The 18,809-nt window shown below is 43.9% G+C and overlaps 1 protein-coding gene across 1 annotated transcript; it reads left to right on the top strand.

Moving 5' to 3' along the window:
• The first annotated feature begins 11,817 nt into the window (after nucleotides 1–11,817).
• LOC130114519 (E3 ubiquitin-protein ligase TRIM47-like) lies at nucleotides 11,818–18,000 on the top strand. The gene is made up of 6 exons (XM_056282393.1): nucleotides 11,818–12,439; nucleotides 14,819–14,905; nucleotides 15,855–16,088; nucleotides 17,005–17,152; nucleotides 17,480–17,623; nucleotides 17,846–18,000. Exons 1-6 carry the CDS (start codon nucleotides 11,843–11,845, stop codon nucleotides 17,998–18,000), a joined length of 1,365 nt encoding a protein of 454 aa, XP_056138368.1. The 5' UTR covers nucleotides 11,818–11,842.
• Nucleotides 18,001–18,809: the final 809 nt, after the last annotated feature.

The raw sequence follows: 18,809 nt of genomic DNA, 5'->3' as shown, positions 1-18,809 counted from the left end.
CAACGCGTGCTCCGTGAAAAAACAGTCAATCAAATTAAAAATGTCCTCACTCGTAGTTTTTTCAGGTAGTGGCTTGCAGAAGACGATGTGTTCAACTATATCGTTGACTGTGTCATCTTTGAAACGAGCAAACATGACCAACTGGGCTTCTCCATTCACAATCAGTAGACTCGTCTAGCTGTACTGAAAAAGAGCCCGCTCTTTTCAGTTTATCGGTCACCTGCTGAACAATGTCACCAGCCATCTCATCCACTCTGCGGCATATTGTGTCGTTAGACAGCGGTACTGACCGGATTGCATCTGCTGCTTTTTTATCCACCATAGTTTCAGCTAGGATAGCTGCTGCGGGTGCAATTAGCTCCTCTGCTATTGTATACGGCTTTTTAGCTTTAGCGATTAGCAAAGCTACCTGGTAAGATGCTTGAAGGGAAGTTGCTGAAGTCTGACTTGCGGCACGCATGTGATTTTGCGCTCCCCTGAACTCCGACAATTTTCGTTTGAAGAAGTCAGCAGTCTTGCCCACTGATGACTGGTGCCTGGTGCTTAGGTGCCGCTGCAGGTGTGCCGGTGTCATGGCGTGGTTTGACAGTACCTCTCCACATAAAAAACACAGAGGCTGCTGAGGTTCTGAATCAGTTGCCGTAAATCCAAATAATATGTAATCTTCTTTGTAAAGTCTCTTTTTGCTGTCTGTTTTGGTTTTCTTTTCGGGTGGCCCCGAGTCTCCTTCGTCCGTTTTTTTTTTAATTTGAGCCATCTCTCCATGTTGTCACGACTTCTTCTTCTTCTTCTTCTTCTTCTTTTTCTTCTTCGTGTAACTGTGCTTATCATCTTCTTCTTTGTTTGTTTATAACATTAGCTTAATTTCAAGCGCTAACCTGAATCTTGCAAGTTACTGAGTTTTCCCACAACACCTTCCTGCAGATGTTTCACAATAAAATCATTATTAAGAAATGAATGGTGTACGCCCACTGAAACACTAGGGGGCTCAGAATTTGGAAACGGATGCAGATCGTGTTAAGTTTGTATTAACAGCGTCATGCAGTAACTTTTAACAATGCAAACGGGAGCGAGATCTCTTACTAAAATACAATAAATTACACTTGTGAAACAGATGCAATTAGAGAAAAAAGTCCTGTTACCCTTTATAGTTTAGGCAGATAAAGGTCTCAGTCGAATTTGAGTAAAATAATCCTATTTCTATAAATGTCATAGGATCTTTTTTTAAAGATATTTTATTTTCACGGACCCCTTGCAATTACACCACGGACCACTAGGGGTCCGCGGACCCCCGGTTGAGAAACACTGGTCTAAGCACACTACTGTCCTTGTGCAGTAAAGGCGGCTGGTCAGGCCACAAGGTGTTGTAACTGCCCTCACTGATCAAGGAGCATGGGGCTCCAGAGTCCACCTCTATTACATGTGTTTTGTTATTCAGGATCACAGTGGCTTGATATGGCTTTTTTACGTGAGCATACAGCTGCCTGCCCATGGTGTAAATGTCATATTCCTCTTCTTGTTGCCTAACAGTGTGTGTGTGTTGTTCGGCTTGCGGAACTGCGTCAGAAGAATCCGCTGATGCGACATCCCTGCTCTTTTTAAAACAAACACGAGAAATGTGCCCCCTTTTTTTGCAATAGTGGCATACAGCAGAGGTAAATTTGCAATGTTGTTGGTTGTGTGTGCCTCCACAACGAAAACATGGCTTTGCACCACCTTCTGCTACTGTTTGTTTCACTTTCCAAACGGTTTGACTTTGTGCAGTTTGATGAACTTCTGCTGGCTGTGGTGGTCCCAGCTGGCTTGGTTGTAGTATTCGCGCATTTAACGTGGCTGTTCCCGCTGCAAGGGCTTTCTCCTCTGCTGCTTTGAATGTGAGTTCCTTTTCAGCCAGCAGGTGGCGCTGCAGCGCTTCATCTAGCACCGCACAGACAATTCTGTCACGCAGCATGGCTTCCAGTTGGTCACCAAAAGCGCAATGCACTGAGAGTTTACGGAGTTCAGCAATGTAGCTGGAGATTCCTTGGCCTTGCTTTTGTTTGCAATTGTGAAACTGAAAACGCTGAACAATTTGTGATGGAGGAGGACTGTAGTGGCGCTTCAAGGCCGATACTAAGTTTTCATAGGTGACGGCCGGAGGAAGGACGGGAGCGACCACCGAACGTAGTGTAGAATACGTTGCAACCCCACAGACACTAAGCAAAATAGCGCGTTTCTTCTCCTCCCCATCTACTCCATTTGCCAGGAAAAAAACATTCCAGTCTCTCAATATACTCCTCAATGGCAGTGCCGGAGCCTTCATCAAACTCTCCTATGCGACCCAGCGTGGTAATGGTGATGTCGTTAGGCTACTCACAGATTCCTCGAAGCTGTAGTAGAATATCGGAGGTTGCTGATTTCCATCAATCAACTGTTCAGAACTGTTGGAGTTCGGATCCGCTTCGTCGCCAGTGTAAGATTCGACCTAGAGACGAGAGAGACATTGGTTGTACCGAACTCTTTACTTAAAACTTAGCAAATTTAGGATACTCAGCCATCAGGCTACATCTGCGTTTCTTCCAGTTCGGCTCATACTTAACATTACTTCCTGGTCTCGTCTCGCGAGAGCCCCCCATCAAAGACTAACCAGAGAGCATGCGCATTAACATAAGTCCCAATACATTACATGTTCTTTTCTTTTTATAACGATATATGTATCGTGTTATAACAATACTAAATACGTGTGTGTTGTGAAGTTATCCCCTGTCTCTCTCTATAGCTATGGAAAAAAGGTGGGAAGAAGTATATAACTTTCTCTGGGAACATACCCGTCTGGGTATAATAAGTACCAGAAATTAAATCTTAGGAGGTACGCTTCCAAATTCACACAAAAGGGTTAGTAGCCTATCTGAAATACATTCAAATGTAGCTAGTGTCTTGGCAAGATAGCTCTTTAATGATTCTAGTTCTCTAATGAATGTTCACTGCAGAAGGACAGCTCTTCTATTGAAGCAGAAGAGCCATTAAATCCAAAGATGATGCAAGAAAGTTCTTCAAGGAATTTCACTACTCTCCAATTGTTGATTTCAGGATGCACTCAGGCATTCTGAAAACACGCACTGCAATGTGTTCCAGATTTTACAGCATGGCATGTCCACTGATATTGACAACTGGGTATGTGTTTGAGCTATTTTTGTGTTTTGAACTGTTGTGAAATGATGAATGATGAATATTAACAGCCAGTTTCTTAAAGGTCATGGAATGAGATAAATACTAGAGGGTTGGAAAACCATTGACTGCTGCACAGCCATTACCGTGTATAAAGGTAAATGTGTACAGTTGTATCTTGATATTATACAACAGCTATTAATAAAGAAATGTTGAAAATGTAAAAGTAAATATATTTGTTTACCTTGATAGGTGTCTGCTGTCTGGGAGCTCATTGGCATTGAATTGACAGGACCTCTCCCAAAAACTGTGGATGGCTTCCAGTATATTCTAACAGCCACGGATTACTTCTCAAAATGGGTTGAGGCTTTCCCATTAACTACAAAATCAGCAGCTGAAGTGGGACGCCATATTTGCTCTATTATATACAGACATGGTTGTCCCAAAAGAATCCTCTCTGACCAAGGAAGAGAATTTGTGAATGAAGTATGTGCATTTTTAAATACCATTGTTGTGAATACAGTCCAGGAATTATTCCTTTGTGCTTGGTTAAATTTTTTTTAACTGTAACTTTTTGTTTGTTTGTTTCAGCTCAACAACAGCCTCTGTAATACCCTGGGTATTGAAAGAAGTGTCACAGCAGCCTATCACCACCAAACCAATGGCCTGGATGAGAAAAAAGCAGCAAGTTTTTTTCAAGCTTTTAGTAGAGCTTTGTGACACAGGCTTGTCTTGTTAAATTACTTTTAAAATTCCACTCCGATTACAGGGAAAGGAACTGTGTTGCTTTTAACCATGGATAATTGATATTATTCACATAATATTATAGGTTGATAGCATTCAATCTATACTAATAGTTCATGTGATTAATATCAATATGTTATGCAGTGCAAGGTTGAACCATTTCTGAGATAGGCTTAATTTTGTTTGTTTATCTTGTTTTTCTTATTTTACATCTTAGAGCTCTCACAAAATTGTTCAACAAGAAGCAGAACAACTGGGATGTCTTCTTGGATTATTACATTACAGTCATTTAGCCAACACTTTTATCCAAAGCGACTTACAATAAGTGCATTTAACGTAGGAAATTAGGAAAACTACTAGTCATCAGAGGTCATAAGTGCATCTAAACAAGCATCTAAGAGCAAAACCAGTGCTAAAGTAAAAGTGCAAGAATGAGATTTTTTTTTTAAAAGAGTGAATACAATACTAAGTGCTAAGAACAAGTAACAGGGTAGTAGTTCTTAAAGAGGTGAGTTTTCAACCTGCGCCAAAAGATGGGCAGCGACTCCGCTGTCCTGACATCAGTGGGGAGTTCATTCCACCACTGTGGGGCTAGGACAGAAAAGAACCGTGACCGGGTTGAGCGGCAGCAAGGGCCTCTGAGCGATGGGGCAACCAGGCGTCCTGAGGCAGCAGAGCGAAGTGGTCAGGTGGGGGTGTAGGGCTTGGCCATGGCCTGGAGATAGGAAGGAGCTGTTCCTTTCACTGCCCTGTAGGCTGGCACCAGAGTCTTAAACTGGATGCGAGCAGCTACTGGGAGCCAGTGTAGGGACATGAGAAGGGGAGTCGTGTGGGAGAACACCAGACGAGCTGCAGCTTTCTGAACAAGCTCCAGAGGTCTGATGGCCGACGCTGGGGCGCCAGCAAGGAGGGAGTTGCCGTAGTCCAGCCGGGAGATGATCAGAGCCTGGATGAGCACCTGTGCCATCTCATCGGTGAGGAATGGGCGAATCCTCCTGATGTTATAGAGGAGAAATCTGCAGGAGCGAGCAACCGTTGCAACGTTTTCAGCAAACGACAGTTGGTCATCCAGGATCACACCCAGATTCCTCACAGTCCGAGCTGGCATCACCACAGTGTTGTCAATGGTGATGGCCAGGTCTTTGTGCGGGCAACCTTTCCCCGGGAGGAACATCAGCTCTGTCTTGTCCAGATTGAGCTTCAGGTGGTGTGTCGCCATCCACTCCGAGATGTCAGTCAAGCACGCAGCAATGCGTGTCTCTACTTGTGTGTCAGAGGGAGGAAAGGACAAGATCAGCTGGGTGTCATCGGCATAACAATGGTAAGAGAAGTCATGCGAGCGAATAACAACCCAGGGATTTCGTGTACAGGGAGAAAAGGAGAGGACCCAGAACTGAACCCTGTGGAATGCCTGTAGTCAGTCTGCGAGGCTCCGACACAGATCCCCTCCATGTCACCTGGTAGGAGCGACCCATCAGGTAGGTTGCAAACATTGCAAGTGCAGAGCCTGTGACACCCAGCCCCTCGAGGGTAGAGAGGAGGATCTGGTGGTTGAGTGTCGAATGCAGCTGATAGGTCCAGTAGTATCAGAACAGAGGAGAGAAAGTTTGCTCTCGCAGAGTGCAGCGATTCTGTCACTGCAAGGAGGGCCATCTCTGTCGAGTGACCGACCTTGAACCGAGACTGGTTGGGGTCCAGGAGGTTGTTCTGGTGGAGGTACAAAGAAAGTTGGTTAAAGACAGCACGTTCGAAAGTTTTGGATAGAAAGGGTAGAAGGGAAACTGGTCTGTAGTTTTTGACATCAGAAGGGTTAAGTGATGGTTTCTTGAGATGAGGGGGGTGACTCTAGCATTCTTGAAGAAACACATCCTGCCTGGAGGGAGGTGTTGATGAGGTGGGTTAGATAGGACAGGAGTTCAGGTACTATAGACTGAAGAAGAGGGGAGGGGACCGGGTCAAGGGAGCATGTGGTGGGGCGACTGGATGTGATGAGGTTTACAACCTCATCGGGGGAGAGGTGAGAGTAGGACATGAAATAGTGGTCAGAGAGCTGGAGGGGAGTAACAGAGAGATTGGAAATTGGACAGTGTCTAGTAAAGATAAGGTCCAGCTGGTTGCCGGCCTTGTGGGTAGCAGGAGAGGGTGAGAGGTGAAGGTCAAAGGAGAAAGGAAAGAGAGAAGAGGATCTAGCTTGTTAGTGTGGATGTTGAAGTCACCGAGAAGGATAAGTGCAGAGTCATCAACAGGGAAGTGCGAGACAAGTGTGTCAAGCTCCTCCAGAAACTCACCAAGGGGGCCTGGTGGGCGGTACACAATCACGATGGTGACTGGATAAGAGATAGTAACAGCATGAAATTCAAAAGAGGGCAAAGAAAATTTTGGAATGGAAACAAGAGAGTATTTCCATTTCAGGGAGATTAGCAGGCCAGTACCACCACCCCACCTCCCGGCTCTGGGAGTGTGAGAAAAAGAGTACATATCAGACAGAGCTGCGGGTGTGGTAGTGTTTTCTTGCATGATCCAGGTCTCAGTTAGAGCAAGAAAGTTGAGGGAGTGCAAGAATGCGTAGCCTGAGATAAACTCAGCTTTCGGCACTGCAGACTGGCAATTCCAGAGCCCTCCCGTCACCACTTGCTCAGCTTGAGAGGAGAGAGTGGGACAGATGAGATTGGTAGGGTCACAGCGCCTAGGAGTGACCCAACATCTATGCCAGCCCTGGGAAGAGGAAAGGACAGGAATGCGAAGGAAACACATAGTCTATACTAGGTACACAAAATACAGATGACTGACCGGATATAAAAAGAGCAGTCCGTGCTTGACAGCGTCTTGACTTGAAAAAGTTGCACTTGCCTTTGTTCACTGTAGCCTTCATTCAACCTAGGCTTGTTTGCCTGACGCTTCCAAGTAGCAGTAGTGATTTAAAGAACACTGATTGCTAATTGTCTGCCAGGAGTGCAGGCCAAACCCTGGCCACTTAACACCCAACTGGCCAAAGAGGTACACTGAAAATAGGCTTATTGCCCAGAAACTGGACACTTATGTAAAACTCTATCAAACCTCACACAATAGTATTAAAACGGCAAACAGCAAGTTACCAAGGAATATATTTATAAGCTAAAAGGATAACTAAGTCAAAACAGCTAGGCAACAAGAAATATTTAAGGGCACACTAGGTGAAAAAACAGCTACAGCTACATTAAGTAAATAAGACAAATAAGTGAATAGAATAAGACAGCTACAGCTAGAATAATATCCCACTAGGAACCAGCAGCAGATGTATAGAGAAAAGGACCAATACTCAAGCAGCTGGAATAAGACTAATAGCAACTTGTTAAGCAAGAAAGATGATACTTACTCAATACTAGATGAACCAGCAATTCAGAATCACTCCAGAAGTTAATATGCACACTGGATGCTACATTGTTTTCGTTAAGATCGAAGGTCCACATCACTATGAAACACTCCCCTTTTCTTTTGATGTATGGGAGGGAGGCAGTTTCCCCTCTGAGGTTCCTGTTGACATGTCAGTCAGTTTGTTTCTGGAGTCCTTAAAAATAATCATAATGGCTTGTGGCAAGATGAGTTCATTTTCCTCACCAGCCAGTCATCTGTATATAATTGGCTGTTAAATTTGAGCACATTTTCATTTTGGTTATTTCTTTGTGCATAAAATTTTCAATTATTCATACTTTTAGTTGTTATCAAGTTACTATTTTTTTCAAAGTTGTTTTTCATTTCAGCTTTCCATCATAATTCTTCTTGAGGAGAGAACTTATGATGCTTTTTTGGATGAAAAAAAGAGTCAGTGGAGACTGCAAAAAAACAAACAAAAAAAACAGCAGAAAACATTTCCAAGTCTCAGGAAAAACAGAGGCAGGCATATGCAAAACGATTACAAAAGAAGTATGAAAACACAGTTTATTGTGTTGGAGATGAGGTGCTACTCTTCAACATGAGGAAGCAGGGAAGGAAGGGAGGACGAATTGAGCTTGATTTTTCCAGACCTTATGTCATTCAGTCAATACATGGCAAGCTTGTTACACTGGCTAATTCTGAAGGGGCTACTTTAAGGAACAAGTACAATGTCAACCAATGTCAATTTACCTCATTGTGGAGTTTTATGTGCGTAACGATTTTTTATTTATTTATTTTTTTGCAGGTGCCGTGTGATTCCTGCAATAGGTGGGCACAATTTGAATGTGCCCAATATGACAAAGAAAGTAGTCCTTCATATTGGTGCAAAAAAAAAAAAGTTACAACAAAAAATTAACTGCTGTGCCAGATTCAGGCTGTTTTCATAATTGTTTTCTTTAGTCTCCAAAGCTGGTCTGCTGTTCTGTTACTGATGAACAGATTTCCTTTAAAGTATTTTATAAGACCATTAGACAGATTTTGTTGAACTAATCTGTCTGCTTAAAGGAATTTAGGGAGACAGAAGTCAAAATATCATAACATCCGCCCCATACTCTGAAAGTGCACATGGAGTGAGTAGTGATGTAATATAAAGTGATTCTGCACTGGGAGCATTACTTGATAGGGGTTATTGGTCTATCGAGATACACTACCCCTAAAATCTTAAGTAAAGATGTTATAATAGAGTATGAAAACATGCTCCCCGTATTCTTACAGGGTACATGGAGTGAGTAGTAGTTAAATGATTATAATGTAGAGCCGAAGTAACGGAGAAGACCGTAGGTTCACACTTTAGCCGTGTAGGCAACTTTCTTTAATCCACGGTAAATCAGCGAGACAAACAAAACCCACAGCTCGACTGAGCGGAGGTGGCAAGAATAACCAGAAAACTGGCTGGACAACCATAACTTAACCCTGCGTTAACCTGCCAGGGCAACCATGACTTAACCCTTAGTTCCTGGGTTGAATTCTGTCCCCAATACGTGTCCACCACATGAGCCCCCCCAGAATTCGCCCTAGTAATCGAAGTCAGGCAGGTGCGGGTGAACGACAGGCCGTCCGCGGCGGCTCCGGATAACAGGGGCCGGAGTGTCTGTGGGAGGCATTGACGCGGGCCTGTGGAGGTCGGCCTGAGGAGCAGAAGAGGCAGCTCGGGCCTCCACGGGGGGAGGAGGCGGAGCCGGGGGACGACCGCGACGAGGAGGTTGGGCTAACTCCAACGGCTGCGTCAAGTCCAGGTGTGCGGGTTTAACTCGGTCCACTGAAACATGCTCGGCCGTGCCCCCAAAATCCACCATCAGGTGCTTAGTTCCCCGTTCCAGGACGCGGAAGGGGCCGTCATAAGGGGGTTGCAGAGGGGGGCGGTGTGCGTCGTGACGGATGAACACGTAGTCCGCTGACTGCAGACCTGGGGGCACCTGGGACACCGGAGCGCCGTGTTGGGCGGTAGGGACGGGTGTGAAAGCTCTGACCCCGTCCAGCAAGGAGGCTCGTTGGTCCACAGCTGACCAGGTCGACTTTTGAGAAGACGCATTTGCCAGACAGGTTTGCAGAAAAGTCCTGGATATGCGGGACAGGATAGCGGTCAGGCGTGGTGGCGTCATTTAGTCGGCGGTAGTCCCCGCATGGGCGCCAACCTCCATCAGGCTTAGCGACGATGTGGAGTGGGGACGCCCACGGGCTGTCAGAGCGGCGGATGATCCCCATGCGTTCCAGGTGCTCGAACTCAGACTTGGCAATGGCGAGTTTGGCGGGGTCGAGACGCCTGGCTCTGGCGTAGACCGGGGGCCCCTTCGTAGTAATGTGATGCTCCACCCCATGCTTAGCGGTGGGTGCAGAGAAGGTAGGCTGGGTGAGGTCAGGGAACTCAGCGAGGAGGCGGGTGAACTTGTCTGCCTCTGAGAGAGAGTTGGCTAGACCTGCATAGGCCGCTTCCCTCCGCGTACATGCGAAGGAGGAGAAGGTTAAGGCATCGACCAGACGGCTGTTCTGAATGTCCACTAGCAAACCGTAAGCGCACAAAAAATCAGCTCCGAGGAGGGGAAGCGTTACATTGGCCATGACGAACTCCCACGTGAAACGTTGTCCACCAAAACACAGTTCTACAGACCGCACGCCGTAGGTGTGGATAGGGCTGCCGTCAGCCGTCGCCAACTGGGGGCCCCGCTCCCCGCCCATGATGTCGACGTCAGTAGCAGGGAGCACGCTTCTCTGTGCGCCCGTGTCACAAAGAAATCGCCGACCGGAGATGGTGTCGAGGATGAAGAGTAGCCTGCTCGTATCGCCAACACTCATGGCCACTACTGAGTGTTGGCCCTCTCGTTTCCCGTCGGCCTGTAGTTGCAGGGGGAACGGCACCGTTTAGCTTTCGCACCAAATCGAGCGTGGTACATACAGAGTCCAGAGGGCTTGTAGCGGTCTGATGCTGTGGCGCCACCGTCGGGCCACGCCCGCGATGTCGGCGGGGGGCCAGTGAAGGTAGGAGCCAGCACCCCGGCATGGGAGGAACGTTGTGTAGCGACGAAGAATCGGTCAGCCTCCTTTGCCAGCTCACGGGGATCAGTGATGGTGGAGTTAGCGAGCGCAGTCTGGACGTGGGGCGGCATGTTGCGCAGAAACAGCTCCATAAACAGGAAACATGGCTTTTCTTGACCCAGTAGGTTTACCATCCTGCTCATTAGCTCCGATGGTTTGCCATCTCCCAAGCCCTGAATTGCGAAGAGGCGACGTGCTCTCTCCGTTGCTGACAGTTCAAAAGTTTCAAGGAGGAGATGTTTAAGTGCGGCGTATTTACCATCGGCCGGTGGGTTGGTTATGAAACCGCTTATCCTGGAAGCCGTAGCGCCCCCCAGCGCTGCCACTACGTAGTAGTACCTGGTCTCGTCTGCTGTTATGTCTCTGAGCGCGAACTGCGCCTCAGCCTGCGCGAACCATGTAGCCGCGGAAGACTCCCAAAACTCCGGCAGTTTAATTGCAACGGCGTTCGTAGCCATAATGTGTGTGGTTTCAGAAAACTTATCCGAAAACCGACGTCGGGGTCACCAGTGTAGAGCCGAAGTAACGGAGAAGACCGTAGGTTCACACTTTAGCCGTGTAGGCAACTTTCTTTAATCCACGGTAAATCAGAGAGACAACCAAACCACAGCTCGATTGAGCGGAGGTGGCAAGAATAACCAGAAAACTGGCTGGACAACCATAACTTAACCCTGCGTTAACCTGCCAGGGCAACCATGACTTAACCCTTAGTTCCTGGGTTGAATTCTGTCCCCAATACGTGTCCACCACAATAAAATGATTCTGCACTGGAAGCATTATTTGATATGGGTTATTGGTCTATCGAGATACGCTACCCCTGAAATCTTAAATAAAGATGTTATAATAGAGTATCAAAATATGCTCCCCGTACTCTCACAGTAATTTACCCGTTTGTAAAAAAAAACAAAACAACAAAAAACAAAAACTTTAATGTCATAATACTGTGAGAGTTATACCTTTATGGGATATACACAACTGGAAATGGAAACGTGTAAGATAGCATTTTTCGATAGGGTTGCACAAGTCGTCAGAACACCGGAATCAAGAGCCCGGTTAAACTGTGGAGTCTTTCATAACAGTGGTGCACACACACTTGCAGACCTTCTAGTAAAGCTCGGTATATCTCTCATCTTATATTCATTTTACCGTAAAATAGCTTGAAAATGGTGCAATTATTGGGTGACAATCTAAAGATTTCTGGGCTGGGCTAAGCACCCAGTGTTGCAAAATCCTAACAATGTCATAATCGAATTAATAACTAGTGCTTATTCTAATAAGGTTAGTATCTACGTTTTACGTGATTTTATAGAGACTAGTGACCGTTTGTGACTAGTGACTAAATGTTAAAATGAATAAATTTTAAAACGATAAGGGCGGGCCAGCGTAAATGGGCGTTCATAGTTTCGTTTCTGTTAAAAAAAAATCCGACGAAGACTTGAGAGAAACGAAACTAAACACGAGGCGAAACTCTCGCTCTCCCTGCTTCGCCCATAACGTCGTCGCCATGGCAGAAGCCAACATCTCCGTCGCTCCGAACCACTTCATCTGTCCTGTTTGCATGGAGATCCTGAAGGACCCCGTCACCGTACCGTGTGGACACAACTACTGTATGAAGTGCATCATCTCCTGCTGGAATCAGCAGGAGGAGGACGGGCTGAGCTGCAGCTGTCCGCAGTGCAGACGGACCTTCACCCCAAAACCAGAGGTGGGCAGAAATCTCATCCTCGCCGAAATGGTGGCGAAAATTCGCACGACCGACACGGCGGCTGCCTCTCCTCCCGAGGAGGACAAACTGGGACTCGAAGAAGTCGCCTGCACGGTGTGCGTCGGAAATAAACGCAAAGCGGACAAGTCGTGTCTGGAGTGTCTGTCTTCCTACTGCGAGACTCACTTCATCGGACACGAGCAACTCCACACAGGGAAGCGACACAAGGTGGTGGAGCCGGTAGCACAGCTGGAGAGACGGGTCTGCTCCGACCACGACAAACCACTGGAGGTCTGGTGTCAGCAGGACCAGGGTTGCATCTGCCCGCTTTGTCTCGCAGAGGGCCACAAGGGCCATGACGTCATCACGGCGGCGCAAGCGAAGGTCAAGAAAAAGGTGGGTCCTAAAAAGCGCAGGAGAGATGATTGTCGAGGCTTCGCCTGGAGCGTTTTGCACGTCTCGTCGTCCATTTCTTGTTCGCTCGACGGTGAAATCTGGTAGTTGCAGAAGCTGTCAGAACGGCCGCTTTTATATGCAGTGCTTTTTCTTTCTTTCTTTTTTCTTTTTTTAATGCTCTGCCAACCTAAGGGGCAAGTTCACTACCATAGTGTCAAACATTGCATGGCAATGTATTAGCCCCCATGTTTTCAAAGTGGGGGCCGCCAGGAGGCGCTAGGGGGTCCGGGAGAGGAAAATTAAAAATGCAGTTAAAAAATAATAATAAAATATTGTGGAGTTAGAAAACAACGAGACAGGAGACGTGAGAGTAGACGTAGTCGAGGTAGTTTACTAGCCCCAACTTAGCATGTCATACATTCGACAACGACACTGAACCGTGAACCGGAATCGGAAGTGCATTATCTGACCCCTCGCCTCTTCCCTTAAAGGTACACCGTCCTCTTAGGTGAATGTCTCTCGTTATATATATGTGGGTCACCACAATATATCAAAAAATAAATTCAAATTCAATTCATAAGATTATTGTGCCGGTTTATTCCGTGAGTCGGCGGATAGGTGACATGGCTCAGGACGTGTCCGTTCAGCTTTTGGAACAGGTGAGAGCCAGCGAGTATTTTGCACTTCAGCTGGACGAGAGCACGGACGTGTCCAATGTTTACAATAAAAAAGAAAGAAATATTGAATAGTAATTTGGGGAAATTAAATGAATAATAAGAAAGAAAAAAATCTTAAAAGAAAGAACTGTTGATGAATATTGTAAAGCACAAATGACAATGAATGTTTGGTTAACAAAAGAAAGAATATTGAATATAATACAACTGAGAAATTATTTGAAATGTAAATTAAATTAATATTGCATTCATAAAAATAAGGAAATATTAAGAAGCTGTATGTTTGATTTTTTTATGTTTGCCAGTGTAATTTAATATTTTTTAAGCCATGTAGCAATAGGGGGCCCCCAGCCAGAGGCTAGGGCTATCAAGGGGTCCTTGGCATGGAAAAGTTTGGGGACCCCTGTTTAGCCAATGCATACTCCAGCCGGAGTATATCCCAGCAGGCACTGGGCAGAAAGCAGAGACAACCTGGACAGGTTAGCAGTCCGTTACAGGGCCCACCGTTTACACCTATAGGCAATTTAGAGACTTTACCTTACATGGTCTTTGGAAGAATCTGAGTATGAAGAATAAACCCACACCGACATGGGGAGAACATGCAAACCCCACACAAATGGGCTGGCATTAAACCAAGCTCTGTCTTGCTGTGAGGTAACAGTGCCAAAGACTAAAGCCACTGTGCTGCCCAGTGACTGCTAATTTGAATGATAAGGCCAATGTTAGAAGTAGGTGGTTATGAATAATAACAACTTCCTTTTAGAAAACAGAGGGTTTTCAAATCGAGCTTGTTTATATAAGAAAGGGTTGGTGTTGTTAGCAAAGGGGAAAATAGAAAGTCACAAGCGGTGTCATTTCTCATCCTAATGACAATGCAAACAAAATGAGTTTTACCACACAACCAAAAACGAAGGTGCTGGAAGTGATAAATGTGACAGTACTGAGAAGAAGTCTGCACACCTCTGCTGAGTGCAAAATGACTTATACAAATCGACCTTAGCCAGGACAGAAATATTTACCAAAGTAAAGCAAATATTGTCACTGAAGTGTTTTCTGTATTGAATATTTTAGGATTTAATCCAATAAACTGCTACCAAATATTTATATAATATTATAATGATATAATATAATGTCATCAAAAAAGATATGCATGTTAGGGTTGTCTGTGCCCCTGAGCAAGGCAATGGAAAGAAGAACTGGAGTTGGTCCCCGTGTGCTGCAGCTGCCCACTGCTCCTATACAATAGCATGGGTTAAATGCAGAGAAACAATTCGTTGTAAGAATAAAATGACAAAAAAGTGGATTTATACAAAGTAGTTAAGTGTTACAATGTTACAATTTCATTTAGCAGATGCTTTTATCCAAAGCGACGTACATCTGAGAGTTAAAACAACACAAGCAAGGATCTAGTCAGGAGGCGACAACGCAAGTAAGTGCCAAAAAACTAGGGTCAAGTCCGATAGGACATAGGTGTTAACAGGCAGTGCAAAAAGGCAATGCATAGGGTGCATTAGAAGCGATTTTTTTTTTTATTACCATCAGGTGTGGAGGTGTTTGTGAAAGAGCTGGGTCTTTAGCTTCTTATTAAAGATGGAGAGGAACTCAGTGGATTGAATGGACTTTGGTAACTCGTTCCACCACCAGGGAACTACATAAGTGTCCTGGTAAACGATGAAGAAAGCCAGTGTGTGTCTTGTCTAAACAGAGTGAGTTGAGCTCATGCTTCAAGGAGGAGCTGGATCAGAGGGAGAAGCAGCTGGTCTTACTGCAGGAAGTGCCTGAACCTCTCAAGGTGAGTCTTGTGACAGTGTTTCATATGTCTTATTCTTAACTGAGGAGTTAGTGCACTCACCTGTATGATTTTTCAAATATACAAACACAACAAAAATGAGTACGACAATAATAATAATAATAATAATAATAATGATAATAGAATCAATTACAATTCAAATGAACTGATTAGTTGCTCTTGTGCTCAGTCAATGTGACAGACTCAAGGTTCACTGGTTCCCGGACTGCAAAACACAGTTTTACCTCTATAACTTCACTTATACGGCAATACTCTTATGAGGTTACAAACACCTGAGAAAAAAGAATCAAATAAACGTATCGACTAATCAGAAGCAGGCTCATGTTTATTGGCCATGTATGTTTGCACATATATGGAATTTGACTCCGGTTTTGTGGCTCTCTCAGTGTACTTAACAGAGAAAACAACACGACAACACAACAATCTTCAGATATATACACAAGGCTTGACTTGTACAGGTGATATAAGTGCAATGGTGCGGAGAATATATCAGAGATGCAGAAATCAGCTTTGACAGAGGAAACGTTTGTGCTGCTGGCCCTATATCCAGGCCTGCTCTGCAGAAGACAGTTGACACAAAACCAAATAAAAGCAGCATGTCTCATGGAGATAAAAGAAGAGCAACTACATTTGACTCTAAATTAGTTTCCTCTCTAGATAAGATATTAACAGCTGCACCTTATTAAGAATAACAACAGGTTTTCAGTTAATACAGTTTTGTAAACCTTGTCTTTTTTGTTTGGTTGTATCTTAAAAGGAAATGGTTCGCTGTCTATTAAGGCAGGCAGGCCAAATCCAAATGCTTTTCAATCACCCTTTGCTTTCAGTCAGTCTGCTTCCTTATTTCTGTGTGTAACCCCCTCACATTATGTATTACTTTATTATATATTTCCTTAGCCAGACATTCCTTTCCTGTCAACATTTGTTCTAGCATTCGGCAAGAAAAGTGGTGGATGCTAGTGAGAAGATGTTCACTGAACTGATGTCCTTGGTGGAGAAAAGACGCTGTGAGATAACCAAGCTGATCTCGGCTCAAGCACAAGATCAGCTGAGACAGGTCAGGGAACTCGAGAGCGGCTGTAGGCAGAGGATTGTTGAGTTGAAGCGGAGAGACGCCGAGCTCAACCAGCTGTCTCAAACAGATGACGACATTCATTTCCTGCTGGTAATGTCACAATCGCTTCACAAACTTACTTTGCACAACACTGTCATTTAGGGCTGCAACTAGCTAATTATTTTTGTAATTGCTTAAACTATTGATTAAAGGAGGCTCATCTTAAGTTTCCGGAGCCCAAAGTCCAAACTGTTTACTTAGTCTGACCAACAACCAAAAAAAAAAAACACCTCAAGTATTAATTTCATAATGATATAAATCAGAGGAAGGCAAGAAACTTAGCATTTATGAAACAGAAATGAATGACTCAAATGATTGACTACCAAATTTGTAATCTTATTGATTTTCTGTCGATCAATTGATAGGTTAATCGACTTATCATTTCAGCACTACTTTAATTCAAGAGTAACTTCCATGTTTAGTGAGTAAATTGAGAAATCGCTGGCTGAATATGGATCCATAGCCATATAGCCTGTTTTCATGATCTCACTCACCTGTGATAAGCTGTGCGTATATTTGACCCCGTTTTCCCATGATGGGGAACATCTGGTGATGCACATCCACTGTAGGAGATGAATCTAGTTTGAAGGTGGCTATAGAGAATACGTCACCAGAGTTCATAAAGTATGTTATTATTATTATCACATTATTCACCATAAAAAGTTAAGCTCCACACCAACAATCACAACAGTGGGAGGCATTATCCTAATATCACAAATGTAAATCTGAAAATTGCATATTGTATATTTTTGGGATATTTTCCACATCACTAAGGTTGCATCTCTATTACACGAAACACTGATGGGTGGTGCACAGTGTGTGTTCATGCCCAAAGTTCATAGCCCTATTCTTTTCTGTTATGTCTGACATACTGTAGGAGAAAAATGCATGAAAATCAAAACTTTATTTTAAAAGGAAACGTCGACTGACTTATAACTGAGTCTTTCTTTCCTCTTCACCCCTCTAGAATATGCCATCACAGAGTTCTCGAGGTTTCCACATGTTCAACATTGTACCGCACGCTAAATTTGGGGCTGTGGAGACCTTTATCTCAAATCTCAGTGAGCGTGTGACCGACATTCTCAATAAGGAATTTGATGCTGTAGAAACACATGGTACGATCTAAAAAAAAAGCTGGCCAAAAATGCTTACTTTCTTTCATCCATTATCCAAACTGCTTATGCTTACTTTGTTATAGCAGAAAACAAACCATGTCTTGTGTCAATACGCTGGAGTTCAGTCTTATCTGTGAATCTGCTTTGCTTCTTGACAGTTAAGGACGCACGTGTCGAAAATCCATCTAGAGCAGACTTGATGCGCTGTGAGTAAATCTAACAATTTACAGATATTTTATTTGAATAAACAATAATTACATCCTTGCTTTGTGGTAATAATTCATTTGAGATGTGACATAACGGGGGGATATCCTTTTCTCAATCTAGATTACTGTCAGCTCAAACTGGATATTTTCACAGCTTTCCGGCATCACAAAATGAATGATGATCGCACCTCGATTGAATGGTCTCACAGTGTTGTGAGTAGAAACAACTACAATGATAATTCCAGACAGGTGCTGTGTACCCAAGGTCTGTCTGGACGCCATTATTGGGAGGTGGATTGGACCTTTGATTACTCTTGTCCGTCTTTATTCATGTCAATAGTCGTCACTTATGATACCGAAGACAGGACGGACAGTTCATTTGGAATAAACGACAAGTCCTGGAGTTTAGATTGCTATGAATCAAAGTTCGTCTTCTGCCATAATAACATTGAGACTGAGATAATCCCCAGTTCTGTTTACTCTACAGTTGGAGTTTATCTTGATCATGATGCAGGGGTTCTGGCCTTCCTTGGTGTCATCAACAAAAACACAACCCTCATTCACAAAGTCCAGACTACATTCACTCAGCCCCTCTACCCAGGATTTTATGTTACATCGAGTACAACGCTGAAGATACATTAAATGTCCAAATTTGCCTGAGCTGTATTGTACTTGGGCTGAGACATATTCAGTATCTAAAATTACTCAAGATTTCAATTAAGACTTTTTTTGCTTTTCATTTGCAAAAAACACTCTTGATGATGGTGTTTAGTTTAGTTTATTAGTTTATTTTATTTATCAGGATCCCCATTAGCTGTGCCCTAAAGCACTGCTAGTTTTACTGGGGTCCACATAAAAACAATACATTTAATATATACATTTAAAACAAGACAGAGAAAAACAAAACAAACAAAAATAGCAAAAACCTACATTAAACTTTACAGTACACATAAGTCATCATCCAACAGCAAAGACACATACATAAATCATTCCAATATACAAACTGTTGAAACCATCCAGGTTATACAATTCAGTTCAAATCACACCTTACCCTGTCCTGTTTGTGTGTGTGTGTGTGTGTGTGTGTGTGTGTGTGTGTGTGTGTGTGTGTGTGTGTGTGTGTGTGTGTAAAATATGTGTGCGTATGACCATGTATTTTGCATCCTACAAATATAACATTCCAAGGTGTTTCTTTATTTGCTGTTTACATATTGATTTCTGTGTCAGTTTAGTCATTGGGAGTGGTAAGGAATTCCATGCTTTCATTGATCTGTATTCTACCGGACGCTTCAGAAAATTAGTGTTTGACTTAGGAAGTGAAAACCGGCCTTCTGTTGCCTGTCTAGTGGCATATGTAAATGATTCTGAATTGTGTTTTAACTGATTGTACTGATATAATGGAGTTTTGTATTGTAAAACCTTCCATATTGAAGATAGAAGTGAAGCATTCA

The sequence above is a fragment of the Lampris incognitus genome, chromosome 6 (genome assembly GCF_029633865.1).
Source record: "Lampris incognitus isolate fLamInc1 chromosome 6, fLamInc1.hap2, whole genome shotgun sequence".
Lineage (NCBI taxonomy): Eukaryota > Metazoa > Chordata > Actinopteri > Lampriformes > Lampridae > Lampris > Lampris incognitus.
Note: the sequence above shows the minus strand (reverse complement) of the source record. Positions and strands in the feature narration are given on the sequence as shown.

Bases quoted from the DNA above. Each gene is read 5' to 3' on its own strand.
- LOC130114519 (XM_056282393.1), top strand. From the start codon at position 11,843: ATGGCAGAAGCCAACATCTCCGTCGCTCCGAACCACTTCATCTGTCCT. The intron at 17,153-17,479 runs GTACGATCTAAA...TTCTCAATCTAG, and splicing joins TGATGCTGTAGAAACACATG to ATTACTGTCAGCTCAAACTG. The intron at 17,624-17,845 runs GTCTGTCTGGAC...TTTACTCTACAG, and splicing joins ACAGGTGCTGTGTACCCAAG to TTGGAGTTTATCTTGATCAT.